Source organism: Bos javanicus, chromosome 27, assembly GCF_032452875.1.
Source record: "Bos javanicus breed banteng chromosome 27, ARS-OSU_banteng_1.0, whole genome shotgun sequence".
NCBI lineage: Eukaryota > Metazoa > Chordata > Mammalia > Artiodactyla > Bovidae > Bos > Bos javanicus.
In genome coordinates this window covers 38,202,639-38,218,419 of record NC_083894.1, presented here as the reverse complement: position 1 = coordinate 38,218,419, position 15,781 = coordinate 38,202,639, and the positions used below count along the sequence as shown (strand labels likewise).

The following is a 15,781-nucleotide window of genomic DNA, read 5'->3' as shown; positions in this document are numbered from 1 at the left end:
GGGAATGTAAGGTTCAGGACTGCAGGATCTGGTTTGGGGTCATTCCTCTGCAGTGCCTCTACTAGTTAATGTTAAACATGGTAAAAATGAAATTAACGCGAGATTGTGAGATGATGTGGAGGACTGACAGCATGGAAAAGCAGACGAAATAGCAAATAAATTAACCCTAGGCAGTGAAAAGCACGTGAAATATTAGGCAAGACGTCTTCAAACGTTACAAAGCGAATGAAACTAGAGACAACATATCCCACAGGAGCTGGAGAGGGAGGGAGGTGGTTTATGCAAAGATCATTAAACTGGGACCTGAATTCTAGTCTTTAACACTCCCTAAGTTAGTGTGGGCAAGGAAGGAAGGGAGAGACAGAGAGGGAGGGGAGGGGGAAGAGAGGAAGGAAGGAAGGAAAGAACGGAGGGACAGAGGGAAGGACAAGGAAAAGGTCCTTGGAGGAAGAGTCACCAGTGGTTTATGCCCGTCTAGGGCTTGTCCAGACACTCCACAGGCGACGTCGGCAGAAACGAGCCACCGCAGGACACAGGAACAAACTGCTGTGCAATGCTGCGCTTCCCTGGGCAAGCTGTCCATGTTCTGGAGAGTTCTGTGCCAGACTGTGAGACGCACTGTGACAGCAAAGGTCCTGGTGAGTCACCCTTCCCACCATTTGCGCAGGGCAGCCCCTCCTATATTGACTCTGGACGTGCCCCTGGGTTTGCCCCAGCCAGCACGACACCAGCACATGGGCTGTGACACATTGGAATGTGTCCTCCTGAAACACTGCTGCTGCTGGGGGAGAAGGTTACTGGACCCCATGAGACTCAGAGGCCACACGCCTGCCCCGGGGTCCAGCTGCCCCAATGTGCAAGCAAGCCCATGCCAGACCAGCAAGGGAACCCTCTCACCCACAGACCCGTGAGGAATGTCAAAGGTTATTGTTTGAAGCCACTACATGCTTGGTGTTTGTTACGCAGCAAGAGACATCTGATACAATCTGGAAAGATCAGACCAGAGGACTAAAACGTTCTCATTAAGAAAACGTTCCTAAAATCCTAGAGCTGTGAAATCCTAGTATGTGCTCAGCCTCACTGACAACCGGACTGCCACTGTGACCGCCCCACGAATTTCCCCCTCAACCGCCAATAAGTTATAGGCAGCAGAAGAGGTGGGAGATGAGTTCTCTGATAACCATCGGAGTCGACATTCCCGGGGTTGTAATCTATCTTCTCCTGAGTGCTCACAACTTTGTCCCTGTGACCTCTGTAGTATGTATACATTCAACCTCTTTCTTAAAACGATTTTAACTCCTTTTATTCGTGACAGCTCCCCCTCTTAGGTATCTGCTGATTGTCATCACGGACTGTTTCATTACCCCCCACCTCCAGTGACACAGTTTTACCAAATGTTTGACAAGCCAGCAGATGCAACCATTTACTTCCCCTTCACTTTGGCAATGGAAACTCACACCTGTAGGTTCTAACATGTTATCTGAAAAGGAAGAGAGGAAGAAGCAGGAAGATTTTCTTCTTAATGCAAATATCCTAGAAGCTGTTCCCTCCACTTTGTCTACATTTTTTGCCCTACCAACAGAAAGTTTCATTATAAAAATATGTAACTCTTAGGAAACACTATGAGTTTAATAAAACAGAATTCCATTCCAACTACAGTACTAAGTTGGATCAAGATGAAAACTAAAAAAAAAAAAAAAAATTCTCTCTAGAGAGCTGTCAGACTACAGTAAGAGCCCCATCAAGGCAATCTACATTGTTTGCCTTGATTTGTGTACCCAGAAATCTGTCTTTGTGAGTCAATTCTTCATTGGGCGTGAGGGAAATAAAATACATAAAATGCACAAGTCTGTCTGAAGGAATTTATAATCTAGTTGGAGAACCAACATCAATGAAACAGTTGAATAATAATTCAAGATGGTGCATTCCTAAAATTGCAAGACTGATTATGTAAATAATAATCCTTCTGGGTCAGGAAATGCTATATATTTCAAAACAATAGTTACTCACATATGTGTCATTCACGTTGCAGGGATAAAAGATTTACATCATTCATTGCATGTAATGAATAATAATTTGAAAAATAATACAATGTTAAGGGAAAATAAAATCAAGGCAAATGACTCTGTGGCAGGATAATAATATAATCACCCTGACCTTATCCCTTCCTTTTCATACGAATAGCATCTCAAGTCAGAACATTCAAACTACTGAGTCATTCCTGGGGTTAAGATAATCCCTCAAAACATACTGATAAGTTCTTAGGCTGCAAAGCTACTTAACCTTAATTTCCAAAAATAAGCTTACCAGACTGTTCAGGGAGGTACTGATTCTCTGTGGGCAAGCCTACAGATTCATTCAGCTCTTAAACAAACATGGATTAAATATCTATTCTACCTCACAGCCTGGGCTAGGCTCTGGGAATGCAAAAATAATGAGACAAAATGCCAGCCATGCCATGGACACAGGTGGAAGGACAGGCAAAGGCAGCAGGTGAGGGGAAGGGGACCTTGGTCAGGGGGTGGGAAGACCCGGGTCCCAGGCCTGGTCCACGACCACTCACTCTACTGCATAAACCAGGCAGACCCTTTGCTGCTGCTCAGTCATGTCTGACTCTTTGCAACCCCGTGGGCTGTTAGCACCCAGGCTTCCCTGTCCTTCACTAACTCCCGGAAAAGAAAGTGAAAGTGAGGTTGCTCAGTTGTGTCTGACTCTTTGCGACCCTGTAGTCCACCAGGCTCCTCTGTCCATGGGATTTTTTCCAGGCAAGAGTACTGGAGTGGGTTGCCATTTCCTTCTCCAGGGGATCTTCCCGACCCAGGAATCGAACCCGGGTCTCCCGCATTGTAAGCGGACACTTTACCGTCTGAGCCAGCAGGGAAGCCACTAACTCCTGGAGTTTGTTCAAATTCATTTCCATTGAGTCTCTGATGTTATCTAACCATCTCATTTCTGCCACCCCCTTCTCCTCCTGCCCTCAATCTTTCCCTTCATCAGGGGCTTTTCCAATGAGTCGGCCCTTTGCATCAGGTGGCCAAAGTATTGGAGCTTCAGTTTCAGCATCAGTCCTTCCAATGAATATTCAGAGTTGATTTCCTTTAGGATTGACTGGTTTGATCTTCTTGCAGTCCAAGGGACTCTCAAGAGTCTTCTCCAGCACCACAATTTGAAAGCATCAATTCTTCAGCACTCAGCCTACTTTATGGTCCAACTCTCACATTCGTACATGACTTTTGGAAAAACCATAGGACTTCTGTTGGCAAAGTGACATCTCTGCTTTGTAATACACTGTCTAGGTCTGTCATTGGAGAAGCTGATGGCACCCCACTCCAGTACTCTTGCCTGGAAAATCCCATGGACGGAGGAGCCTGGTAGGCTGCAGTCCATGGGGTTGCAAAGAGTCAGACACGACTGAGCGAATTCACTTTCACTTTTCACTTTCATGCATTGGAGAAGGAAATGGCAACCCACTCCAGTGTTCTTGCCTGGAGAACCCCCTGGATGGAGGAGCCTGGTAGGCTGCCGTCTATGGAGTCCCACAGAGTCAGACACGACTGAAGCGACTTAGCAGCAGCAGCTAGGTCTGTCATAGCTTTCCATCTAAAGAGCAAGTGTCTTTGAGTTTCATGGCTGCAGTCACTGTGCGCAGTGATTTTGGAGCCAAAGAAAATAAAATCTGTCACTACTTCCACTTTTTCTCCTTCACGGATCACAGCCTTGTCATGGCGAAGGGGCTGGCATGGCTCCATGAAGCTGTGAACCACACTGTTCAGGACCACCCGAGACAGACAGGTTACAGTGAAGAGTGCTGATAAACGCGGTCCACTGGAGGAGGAAATGGCAAACCACCACAGTGTTCTTGCCTAGAGAATCCCATCGACAGTGTGAAAAGGCAAGCCATGGAATTGCCCTGAACCCAAGTGTCCCCATTTGTGAGTTAAGTACAAAGGCCTAGCTCACAAAACACGTTAGGAGGACTGAACAAAATAATAGCTTGAAAATGCTTTGAAATGTTGATCTGTACGGATATATGGGGTCACAATGACTTAGAGTACATTCAGTTCAGTTCAGTTCAATCACTCAGTCGTGTCTGACTCTTTTCAACCCCGTGAACTGCAGCACACCAGGCCTCCCTGTCCATCACCAACTCCCGGAGTACACCCAAACTCATGTCCATTGAGTCAGTGATGCCATCCAATCATCTCATCCTCACTCCTCCTGCCTTCAATCTTTCCCAACATCAGGGTCTTTGCAAATGAGTCAGCTCTTCGCATCAGGTGGCCAAAATATTGGAATTTCAGCTTCAACATCAGTCCTTCCAATGAACACCCAGCACTGGTTTCCTTTAGGATGGACTGGTTGGATCTGTTTGCAGTCCAAAGGACTCTCAAGAGTCTTCTCCAACACCACAGTTCAAAAGCATCAATTCTTCTGTGCTCAGCTTTCTTTATAGAGTGCATTCAGAGGGTTAGAAACCATTTCTATCTGACCAGTAAGTGTCATCTTTTTAGTGAATATATTATTTCCTTGGAGTCTCTTTAGGAAATAGTATTTAAAGAATAAAACAATAGGATTTGAGTCTTTTGTTCTGGGCATTTGATTAGACTTTTTTTTGGTTCTGCTGGGTCTCAGTTGCAGCATCTGGGATCTTTCATGGTGGTGCAGTGTTCGGGCTTCTCGGACTTAGTTGATCCACAGCATGCAAGATCTTAGTTCCCTGATAGTGATCGAACCTGTGTCCCTTGCGTTGCAAAGCACATTCTAAACCACTGGACCACCAGGGAAGTTCCTAATTAGACTTCTTATTTAGCTGGTTTGGGAGGGCTGCTTACCACGCAGCAAAACTAGCAAATCAAACTCATGCTTGCAAGCCCAGTATTGACCAGAAACCCCTCCTTTTCTATTAAAAATTCAAAGTAATTTCTGGTTGCAAGGTGCTTTCTTCCCCCTCTTGTCTGTGAACCCCTCCCCTACTTGGAAGGAGTGCAGACTTGAGGCTCCACAGGCTCTTCCGAAAGAAAGAGAGCTCACGTAAGAACTCATAAACAATCACCTCTGTTCTCTTTATTCTTCTGATTTGACTCCTTTGCTCCATGTCCTTCTGCCTCCTCCCCTGTGCAGAATTTGACCCAAGGAAGAGCTGAGAGTTGACTGGCAGCTCCATGAGTACCTGCTTATTGCAGTGAAGAAGGTCATGGCCCAGGTTTGCTTTCTCCAGAGGGGCTGGGAAGCTTGTGGAACCTGCTGGGAGCACTGGGAGCGGCCAGCAGAGCCTGGATGGGGGCCTATGCCCACCACTGGCCGCAAGGCATGCAGTCCTGAGGGCGGCTTCTGTCTGCTCTTCATCAACAGACAGAGGTGCTTATGTTGGAAGAGAAATACAGATGATGGTTCCCTTCATTCTCACTCCTGAACTCAGTAAGGTAAACGATCTGGTTAACACAGTATAATAACTCTGTAAAGACCATAAGTCAGAAACTGCTTTAATTCTGTTTTCACCACTGAAGCCCTGTGGTGTGGAACCTCACTTTTCCCCCACTTTTTTCAGCTGCAAAATGATGTCCAGATAACATCCAAATTCTTTCCAGCCCTAAAATCTGTGATGTGCTGTGTTTTAATGAGGACAGAGGTGTAGCATTTACTCCCAGTGCGGGTTCCCAGGGTGGCTATATAAACTCTATGCATACAGATTCCTTTCTCCAAAGGGAGCCTGTCCGTGTTCATATTTCCCTATTTATAAGGCATGATCTGTCATTTATTGGCCATAACCTTCCATTATACTGGATGCTGTACAAGTGTCCTTGTTAAAATACTGACATGCCAATAAAACTCTCTGTCTCAAACTTAAACAACAGTGCTCATGCCGAGGCCATAAGCTGGCTCTTATTTAAACATACACGTAGGGGAAGAGATGAAGTGTCTTACTTCACCCCAGGGTAGAGTCAAGACTGTTTCCAGTTAAAGAAGAGTCTTCAGGCAAACACAGTGTAATGAGGGAGATGGCTCTAGAGGGCAGAACTGAAGGGCTGCCTCCAGGAAAGGCAAGGAAGTGACGGGGAATGCCTGGAGCCTGGGTGTGTGTTGGGGGTGGAGGGGGCGGTGATTTCAAAGAGCAAAGCTCTGGCCTCAACTAAAAGGCCAGAGGGGACATCAGGGTTTCACAAACAGGAGCAGTGAATGGAAGGAAAGGTGTTGATAAGCCAGAGCTCTGGTCTCATACCCTGCATCTATGACATGAGGGGCTGTCCATCCCCACACACGACTTTGGGATCAGAACCAAGAAGGTGAACATTGGCTTCATGTTCATTTCGGTCAAGTAGAGGGGCTATGCTTGGGCTTCCCAGTAGCTCAGTGGTAAAGAATTTGCCTGCCGGTTCAGGAGACACAAGAGATGAGCGTTGGATCCCTGGGTGGGGAAGATCCCCTGGAGGAGGAAACGGCAACCCACTCCAGTGTTCTTGCCTGGAGAATTCCATGGACAGAGGAACCTGGCGGGCTGCAGTCCTTGGGGTCACAGAGTCAGACGTGACTTGGCAACTGAGCTCGCACACCACACAGGGTCTGTAGAATAACTCTTCAAAATCTCCCCTATCAACTTCCCACACATTTTAGTGGTTCCATCTTTGGCCACATTAGGACCTCCTAGCATGCTTTGGGGAAATGCGGTCTGTGCTCCATTTTAATCTCAACAAAATAACTCCTGGCGGGGGCGGGGGGCAAACTTTAAACCTCCCTCAGGTTATTGTAAGCTGTGCTTAAGAACGACTTCTGGGATCACCAGCAGTAACCCTTTGTAAAACTAAAATGAAATTGTGTACTTTTTGAAAAGATGGCACGAAAGACAGAAGTTAGGAAATACTTGATTTTGAATCTAGTCCAAGCAAGAGATGAGACTTTGGTTTCCTTTGTCCTAGGAGACCTAGTCCAAGCTCCCTGGGAAGATCTGAGGATATGGGGATGCTCGTAAGGGCTTTTAACAGAACTTCAAGAGCAAGACAGCTGGTGATACAGCTCATAGGTGTCCCTGACTTGCCAGTGGCCAGCAGGGTGAGGCTCAGCACCCTGGCAAGGCGTGGTGGCCCAGACCTCACTCGACAGGCACGTGAAGGCGGGCAACCCTCCCACAACACATCCTGGATCACTGGGTGGGGAGATGTTTCCCACCCGGAGCGTGGCCCGAAGGCAGACAGAAGTGATGACAGCCTCACAGTTAAGTCACAGAGTCACTGATGTGGGATCAGTCCTGGCAACAAGTTCATGATTTCAAGGAGGCAGAAACATACATGTGGCTACTGTGCAAGGCAGTGCTGCCTCCAATGGGGCCAGCTGTCTGCTCCCTGGGTCTGGCTTCACCATGACCAGCATGGTACCCAGCAAGCGCTCATTAAATGCCTCTGGGGACTATGTTAAACTGACTTTGTAGTTCTTCAACTGCTTCACCACGGAGTGTTAGGGTTCCCTCTGAGCAGGCGCCAGCAGCCAGCCAGGTTAAATGACACTCCAGCCAGAAACACCCGACAGGCCATTCAGTTAATAAGCAGTGGGAACCAAACCCAACCAGAAATTCTGCCCTGATAGGATCCTTAGAATAGCTCTCAAATAGCTACTCAGGAGGCTTGACTTCCGCCCCCAGGTTCTACCTCTCCAGTATCTTCCGAGGTCCAGAGAGGCTAGAAATGGGAAAGTTTCATTTTTGAAAGGAGCAAGTCAGGTAGGCTGTGTAGACAGGTCTACACTCGCTGTTTACCCCATCTCTCCCTGACTCCTGTGACCAGGTTGGGGTAGGGTGTGGTCACGACAGCAGGCTCCTTGCTCCACACATTCTGAACGGTCCTCTGAATGCAAAATGCCATCGGACGAGTCCACTCTGCCTCCAATGAGCTGTCCTCCCAGATTTCCTTCTCTGGCCGCGGCTCCTCCCCTCGCGGGCGCCACCCTGACCTGTGCTGTCCCCGCGCGCAGTTCAGCGCCGCCTTCTCCCTCTTAACTCTCTTGCCTTCTCCCCTTCTCCGCACTTCTTTCATTTTCTCTCCCCCCAAACCCCCGGACTGACCGTCTCCAGTCTCCATCTTTCCAGCCTTTCTCCTCCGGGTCCTGGCCTCCTACAAAGCCGTACCCTTGCGGACCAGCGCCCGGGAGGAGTTTGATAATTGACTTAAGGTCAACAAAAGAAAAAAAGTGAGCTCGGAGACGCTGGAGCACAGGCTCCTCCGGCGGAGCTGAGAAGGGCTCCCGGCCCCGGGCCCCAACCTGCTGGGACGCCCGGCCGGACCCCGCCCGGCCCGCGGGGAGCACGGAGGGACGCGCCGGCGGCCGCAGGTGCGGGCGGGCTGGGGGGCTGGCAGCCGGCCGCGGGGAAGGCCCTCGGCCTGCGTCTCGGCCGCGCGTCTGTGCAGCCGGCCGCGCTCTCGGCGCCCGAAGCCAGGGCGGCCCGGCCCCGCGCGGGCGGGAGGCGGGAGGGGCGGCCAGCGCGGGGTCTCCCCGCGGGTGGCGGTCCCGCGCTCCTCCGCCAGGCGGGCTCAGCTGCGAGCGGCCCGGTGTCCGGTGTCGGGTGTCCGGTGTCGCCGCGCCGGCAGGAGAGCGGCGGCGCAGAGAGCGGGCCGGTGGGCGCGGTGAGGGGCGCGCGGGGCCGCGGGGCGCGCGGGCAGCTCCGGGACGCGTCCCTCGGGGGAGCGCCCCGGGCTGCCGGGGAGGGAGCGCCTGGGGGTCGCGGGCGAGGAAGGCGGCGCGCCAGGCGCGGTCCCCGATCCCGTGGGCGCGGGGTGCACTGGGGGGCCGCGCGGGGCCGCGGTGGGCACGCCACCCCTCGGAAGGCGGGCGCAGACGGTGGCCGCAGGCGGCCGCGCGGTGACCTTCCCCTGCCCTAGGGTTCGCGAGGGCGCCCTTGGAGTGGCGTCCGGGGCACCGGGGAGTCACTGCGGGTTAGCTCAGAGTGTCTTTCTCTCCCCAAGAGTTATAGGAAAAAGGCGACAGAGCGTCCCTTTCTTTCTAAATAAACTTAGAGTCAGCTCAACCCTAAAAGCTTTGTTGGATGCCTGCTTAAGAGAAACAACGACTTGGATACAAGTTTTTTATTTAGTTTTTTTCAGTGAAGAAGTAAGTGGAATCAATGCGGGCGTAGATCTGGCATGAGTGAAATTTCTAGATAAACCTCTGTGCAGTGATTTCAAATTTCTGAAGAGTGGTACATCATCTTTACAGAATTTACCAAATTGATGTTGCCCCCCCAATTCATTTTATCCTCCAAGAGAACCTTTGTGCGGGTAGATTAATAACGCAAGTTGAATGAGATAACTGAAAGTCTGAAAACAGCTAGCTGTTTGAAAAGAATTATAATTCAAATGATATTCTTACCATTAAAGTTACAATGTCCATATCACAATATTTTTATGATTAATTAGGCTGTGTTTTTTTTTTTTTTTTTTGTGCTCAGTCGTGTCAGACTCTTCGTGACCCCATGGAATGTAGCCCCTAGGCTCTATCCAGGGACTTTTCTAGACGAGGATATTGGAGTGCCTTGCCATTTCCTTCTCTAGGGGATCTTCCAGACCCAGGGATCGTACCTGGTTCTCTTGCATTTCCTGCATTGGCAGGCAGATTCTTTACCACTGCACCACCCTTTCGGGTGAGGTCTCAGAGTCATTAAAAATACAAAAAGTCCTCTAAAAAAAAACAATATCATTGTTTAGAGGACAGTGGCTCTAAACCCCAGTAAAGTATGATCAAGTATGAGAGCCAGGCCACACCTATGGGAGTCCTGGAAGACAACTGTGACCCATTAGAAATTTGTTTTTGCAAAAAGTAGCAGACGTGGACGTGTTGCTTGTCATTTTTGTCTTTTAAGAAAAGTATTGCACAGGAAGAAACTGAGTTAGCCCAGCTTTCCTTTTTACTGGATCTTGAATGGGGGGAACCCACTGCACTCGGTGTGCCAAACTCGGTTGCAGCACTGATTGTCAGGGGGTAAAATAGGGGAAATCCTGACCAGTTGATTTCCTTCTTTCTGCTTCCTCCACCCTGGCTCCACTTGCCTCTGTAAGTCCCCGCTGGATGGTGTGGCACAGACCTCAGGTTACAGAGTCACAGTTCAGGCTCCTTTCACTGTGAGGAAAGCCAATGCGGGTAGTGAAGTGACACCCAGCCCGGCAGAGGTAGGGCTGGCCTCCCGGGCCCGCCGGCGCTGTGTTTGAGGTTCCTACTGGCAGGCCGCAGCCTCAGCCTGGCATGCAGTGTTTGTATTTCAGCAGCCTCGCCCCGCAAGATTCTTGTCAGCTGGATCCCCAAGTTTTCTTTGAGGGTAGGGGGATGCCAGTGTCTTTCCCTGAAGGTCCACTAATTACCTTTAATGCAAAAAAAAAAAAAAATCATGTTTGAGGGAAACCGCACAAGATCGAAGCTGTGAGAGCTTGGACCTGTCTTCCCCGCGGCACAGAGCCACCCTTTCCCCTGGTCTGTCTCCGCTGCTGGTCTGTTCCCCAGGGGCTGTGGATGGAGCTGCGGGTGGATGCTGTGTAGACTGAGTGCTCTGTGTGAACGCCCTGAGCCCCGCGTGTCGGTCATTTCCCGCTGTCCTTCCTGGGGTGGGGGCTTTTCCGTACCTGCCCTCCCCTAAGGCCACCTGCACTTGCAGAGATGAGGCTTCTGCCCCCCGAGAGGGTCAGCCCTGCCTCACGCACTTTGGGTTCAGCATTTCCGCTGCTGCCAGAACTTGCTTCTGAAACATCACCTGTGGTTCCCCATCCCGGTGATGCTCTGATTCTGAAAGGTGAAAGTTGAAGCCGCTCAGTCGTGTCTGACTCTTTGCGACCCCACGGATTATACAGTCCATGAAATTCTCCAGACCAGAATACTGGAGTGGGTAACCTTTCCGTTCTCCAGGGGATCTTCCCAATTCAGGGATCAAACCGGGGTCTCCCGCATTGCAGGTGGAGTCTTTACCAGCTGAGCCAAAAAAGAAGCCCAAGAATACTGGAGTGGGTAGCCTATCCCTTCTTCAGGGGATCTTCTGGACCCAGGAATCGAACCGGGGTCTAGTGCATTGCAGGAGGAGTCTTTACCAATTGAGCTACCAGGGAAGCCTGATTCTGGGCTCCCAGCAGACTCCGTGCCCCTGACTTGGAGCCAGACGGCCGGGCATACCCCCTCCATCGTCTTGTAGGAAATGGGGATGATGAGGGGCTGAACTCCAAGGTTGGGATGAAGATTCGTTAGTTACTGCCTTCACCACTCATGGTCGTGGCTGCGGCTGGGGTCAGCGTCCGAGACCAGGAGCGCGCCGGGTGGGGAGGGGAGAGGGGATTCAGCCCTTTCTGGGTTTAGGCGCTGCCTGGCCTGTCCCCATTGCTGGGAGTCGCCCAATTCCAGACTGGGGAATAGAGTGGAAGCCTTCAGCTTCCCTGGGCAGTTCCTCTCCCCTGTGTTTTATTTCTGCAAAAGTCAACCCCTGGTCAAGAAATGTCCCGGCGTAAGGACCTTTACCGGAATGTCATATATAGCTTTATTATGTTGAGGCATGTTCCTTCGGAATGTCAAGGACTCACTCACTGTGGCTTCTTAGCACTTGGTCTCCAGCACTGGAGTGCAGCGAGCTGAGGACTTACCTTCTTCCTGCCGTTCTGACACCTACAGACAAGAGCTCATCCTCTGGAAACCCCCCTCGAGTGTAGATTTAGTTGAGCCCCTCTCCTGGAGACTCCAGAGTCAGGAAAGCATCACAGGACATCAGTGGTGTGGCCGTTAGAGCCTTTGAGGGTCGCCTCAAAGCAAAATACAAAGCTAGCCAGGCAGCCTGGGGCGGGTGTGGCTGACTGAGTTAGAGTCCGACGGTGCCTTTAATTCTTTTAAAAATTTCTCTTAACACTGTGTTCCGTTTGAGCCCCGGGTAGTTGGATGCTACAGATGGCAGGATGCAGATGGCGGGGGTCGTGGTAGCCTCAGTAAAGGTCCCTGCTACATCAGGGCACGTTAGTGAATGGAACTACATGTTGTTGGTACTCAGAGCCCCCTGGGTACCCTGGCTGTTGGGCTGTTGCTCATGCTTCTCTGAAAAAGCTGGTGTAAATGGAGAAACAGCTGTGCAAGGAGGCGGAGCGGGAGTGAGGCTGCAGGAGCCTCCTGGACGTGAGAGGAGTGTGGCAGCCTGCCTGGGGGTGACCGGGAGACGGGCCGGGGCTGACCGGGAGGCGGGCCGGGGCTGACCGGCCATGGGCCTGGGAGGGCCGCCGTGTGGCTGAGTGACTGGTCTGAAGCTTAAGAGCCTTTGAACTTAGTTTGGAGAAAGAAGATATTTGAGAGGGCGTGGCCAGATGGTGGAATTGTTAGTCCGTTTCTTAGAACATAGGTGATCCTGAAGAGTTGAAATAAATAAGCTTTTTGTGCATATCTTATTATATTGGAACAAAATAAGCATCCTTTTGTCCCCCCAGAATGAAAATGTGTACATCATTTTCTTCTAATGACAAAAATATGAAGGTTTGCTATATTTTTTGAAAATAGACCAAATGGAAATGTGTGAAGTAGAACACATCTGCTGAGGAGTAGGTACCCCTGTGAAGTCACCTGTGTGCTCAGGCCCAAGGCTCCTCCGTCTGAGAAACTGTCTTCCAGAGCAAGGACCCTTTGTCATGCGCCTGGTCACCTCTTCAGTTCAGTTCAGTTGCTCAGTCGTGTTTGACTCTTTGCGACCCCATGGACTGCAGCACGCCAGGCCTCCCTGTCCATCACCAACTCCTGGAGCTTGCTCAAACTCAATTCCATTGTGTCGGCGATGCCATCCAACCATCTCATCCTCTGGCATCCCCTTCTCCTCCTGCCTTCAATCTTTCCCAGCATCAGGGTCTTTTCCAAGGAGTCAGTTTGTCGCATCAGGTGGCCAAAGTATTGGAGTTTCAGCTTCAGCATCAGTCCTTCCAATGAATATTCAGGACTGATCTCCTTCAGAATGGACTGGTTGGATCTCCTTGCAGTCCAAGGGACTCTCAAGAGTCTTCTCCAACACCACAGTTCAAAAGCATCAATTCTTCTTCGCTCATCTTTCTTTAGAGTGCAACTCTCAGATCCTTACATGACCATTGGAAAAACCGTAGCCTTGACTAGATAGACCTTTGTTGGCAAAGTAATGTCTCTGCTCTTTAATATGCTGTCTAACTTGGTCATAGCGTTTCTTCCAAGGAGAAAGTGTCTTTTAATTTCACAGCTCCCCCAGTTTATCTGGTCTGTAAATTTAGACCCTGTGAAATTAGGGTATCTGGAAGAGGCCCTAAACCCTGGTGCCCTTCCAAAATGCATGTGAGTGCCCTCTACTGCTCTGCACGGCTTCCGTGGTTCTAGTGAGTTGTCTGAACACTGAACTGTCCTTCTGTGAGGATGACAGCACATAATTGTGTGTATTAACTGCCACTTGTAAGGGAAAATTGCATTATGGTCTAATTTTTATTTCTTCTTTATTTCTTCCTTAAGCCCGGCTTGGGTTTGGGTGGGTAATTCTCTGAAATCTCAAAAACGGTGTTTTCTTTTGAAGTACGTTGTTTGGAGAGAGGCTTTTAATTTCATCCCTGCCTTTGTCTCTTTAACTGTTTTTAGCTGTGGACGTGGTGGTTTGTTGAGCTCGGAGGTAATCACATGTTTGCTTAGTTGGGAGAAGGCCAAGCCTCTGTTAATTTTTTGTTTCCCTGAGAGTGACCGGTGAAAAGTTAGGGTTTATTTTTTATTTTTTGTTAAAGTATCTTTGGAAATTATAGGATACAGGTTACACAAAGCTCTTAACAAAGCTTGCCTGAAATAAAAGCGGATCTGTGTTTCCGCCAAGCTTACTCCTAAGCCTGTCCTGGCCTTTGTACCTTTTAACATGGTTGCATCTTGGCTGTTTCTCTTTGCAGGTTCATGAGTGGCATTTTGGACAGGGGGCCTGGTGTGGGAACCCAGAGCCAGTTTGCTGAACTGCCGTCGTCCCAGGCCCACTAGCATCTGGGAAGGTCTGTGGGTGCCCCCCTCCCCCGCCCCGTGCCAGCCCAGGGGAGGCAGCCCTGGAAGCCGTTCTCAAGAACTTTTGCCCCAGGTGTAAAAGACTCCAGCCCTGCAAAGATGCTGAAACAGATCCTGTCGGAGATGTACATAGATCCTGATCTGCTGGCAGAGCTGAACGAGGAACAGAAACAGATCCTGTTCTTCAAGATGAGGGAGGAGCAGGTCCGCCGCTGGAAAGAAAGAGAAGCATCGATGGAAAAACAGGAGTCCTTGCCAGTGAAACCCAGACCAAAGAAAGGTAAGCGGAGCTCGCTTCTCCCGGGAGCCCACGCGGCGGGCTGCCTCCCTGCTCATTTTCATGTTTCATGCTGGTCAGCAGCTAGCCGCATTTGAAGTCCGGTTTGGCAGGCGGACCCTGAGTGTTACCGAGCTTTTCATGGTGCAGTTGATCAGCCTGAAGCGCGCACACGCACACACACGAGCGGCAATACTCTGGAGTGGTGAGGCTGAGAGCAGATGTCTTTCTTGAAACCGGACTGACCTTAAGCTGCAGTAAAAAGTCACGTGGAGATGAACTCGAGGGGCATGCAGGAAGGGTCCACCTCGTCTTATCCCAGATGCCTGGTATTCTGCTGTGCTGGGCTTAGTCGCTCAGTCGTATACAATTTGTGACCCCATGGACTGTAGCCCTCCAGGTTCCCCTGTCCATGGAATTCTCCAGGCAAGAATACTGGAGTGAGTAGCCTATCCCTTCTCCAGGGGATCTTCCTGACCCAGGAATCCAACCAGGGTCTCCTGCATTGCAGGCAGATTGTTTACCAACTGAGCCACCAGGGAAGCCCCTGGTACTCTGCTGCTGCTGCTGCTGCTGAGTCGCTACAGTCCTGTCCGGCTCTGTGCCACCCCTTAGACGGCAGCCCACCAGGCTCCGCTGCCCCTAGGATTCTCCAGGCAAGAACACTGGAGTGGGTTGCCATTTCCTTCTCCAATGCATACCCAGCACACAAAGTCTTTATGGCTGCATCTCTCTAGAATGCAGTTTCCATTCTGTAGATTCTGAGAGATGTTTCTTTGAGTCTTCTGTTTTTAGGGACATTCACTTTCAAGATGCAACTACTACTAAAAGGAAAAAAGTCATAATGCTAATTTTTTTAGTGTAGAGACTATTTTTTATTTTTTATTTTTATTTTTTTATTTATTTTATTTTTATTTATTTATTTATTTTATTTATTTATTTATTTATTTTATTTATTTATTTTTTATTTATTTATTTATTTTATTTTATTTATTTATTTTATTTATTTATTTTATTTATTTATTTTATTAAATAAATATTAAATAAATATTAAAATAAATAAAATAAATAAATATTAAATAAATAAATAAATATTAAATAAATAAATATTAAATAAATAATATTAAATAAATATTAAATAAATAAATAATATTAAATAATAATATTAAATAAATATTAAATAAATAAATATTAAATAAATATTAAATAAATAAATATTAAATAAATAAATAAATATTAAAATAAATAAAATTTATTTATTTTATTTTATTATTTATTTATTTATTTATTTATTTTATTTATTTATTTTTATTTTATTTATTTTATTTTTATTTTTTATTTTTATTTTTTATTTTAGTGTAGAGACTATTAGTGTAGAGACTAAGCCAGGACAGGCTTAGGAGTAAGCTTGGCGGAAACACAGATCCGCTTTTATTTCAGGCAAGCTTTGTTAAGAGCTTTGTGTAACCTGTATCCTATAATTTCCAAAGATACTTTAACAAAAAATAATATTTTTTTAGT

The 15,781-nt window shown here is 48.5% G+C and overlaps 1 protein-coding gene across 3 annotated transcripts in view; it reads left to right on the top strand.

The window, feature by feature from the left end:
• Positions 1-7,794: 7,794 nt before the first annotated feature.
• The window catches only part of SH2D4A (SH2 domain containing 4A), a 74,143-nt gene continuing 66,156 nt past the window's right edge, over positions 7,795-15,781 (top strand). For 2 of the 3 annotated variants that reach the window (XR_009734090.1, XM_061404647.1), the window contains exons 1-2: positions 7,795-8,319; positions 13,878-14,263. Coding sequence is in view for 2 of the 3 variants with exons in the window: in XM_061404647.1 (XP_061260631.1) it covers positions 14,083-14,263 (181 nt within the window). In the remaining variant the exon portion in view is untranslated. The remainder of the gene's footprint in view (positions 8,320-13,877; positions 14,264-15,781) is intronic. The other variant, XM_061404648.1, reaches the window with a different exon arrangement.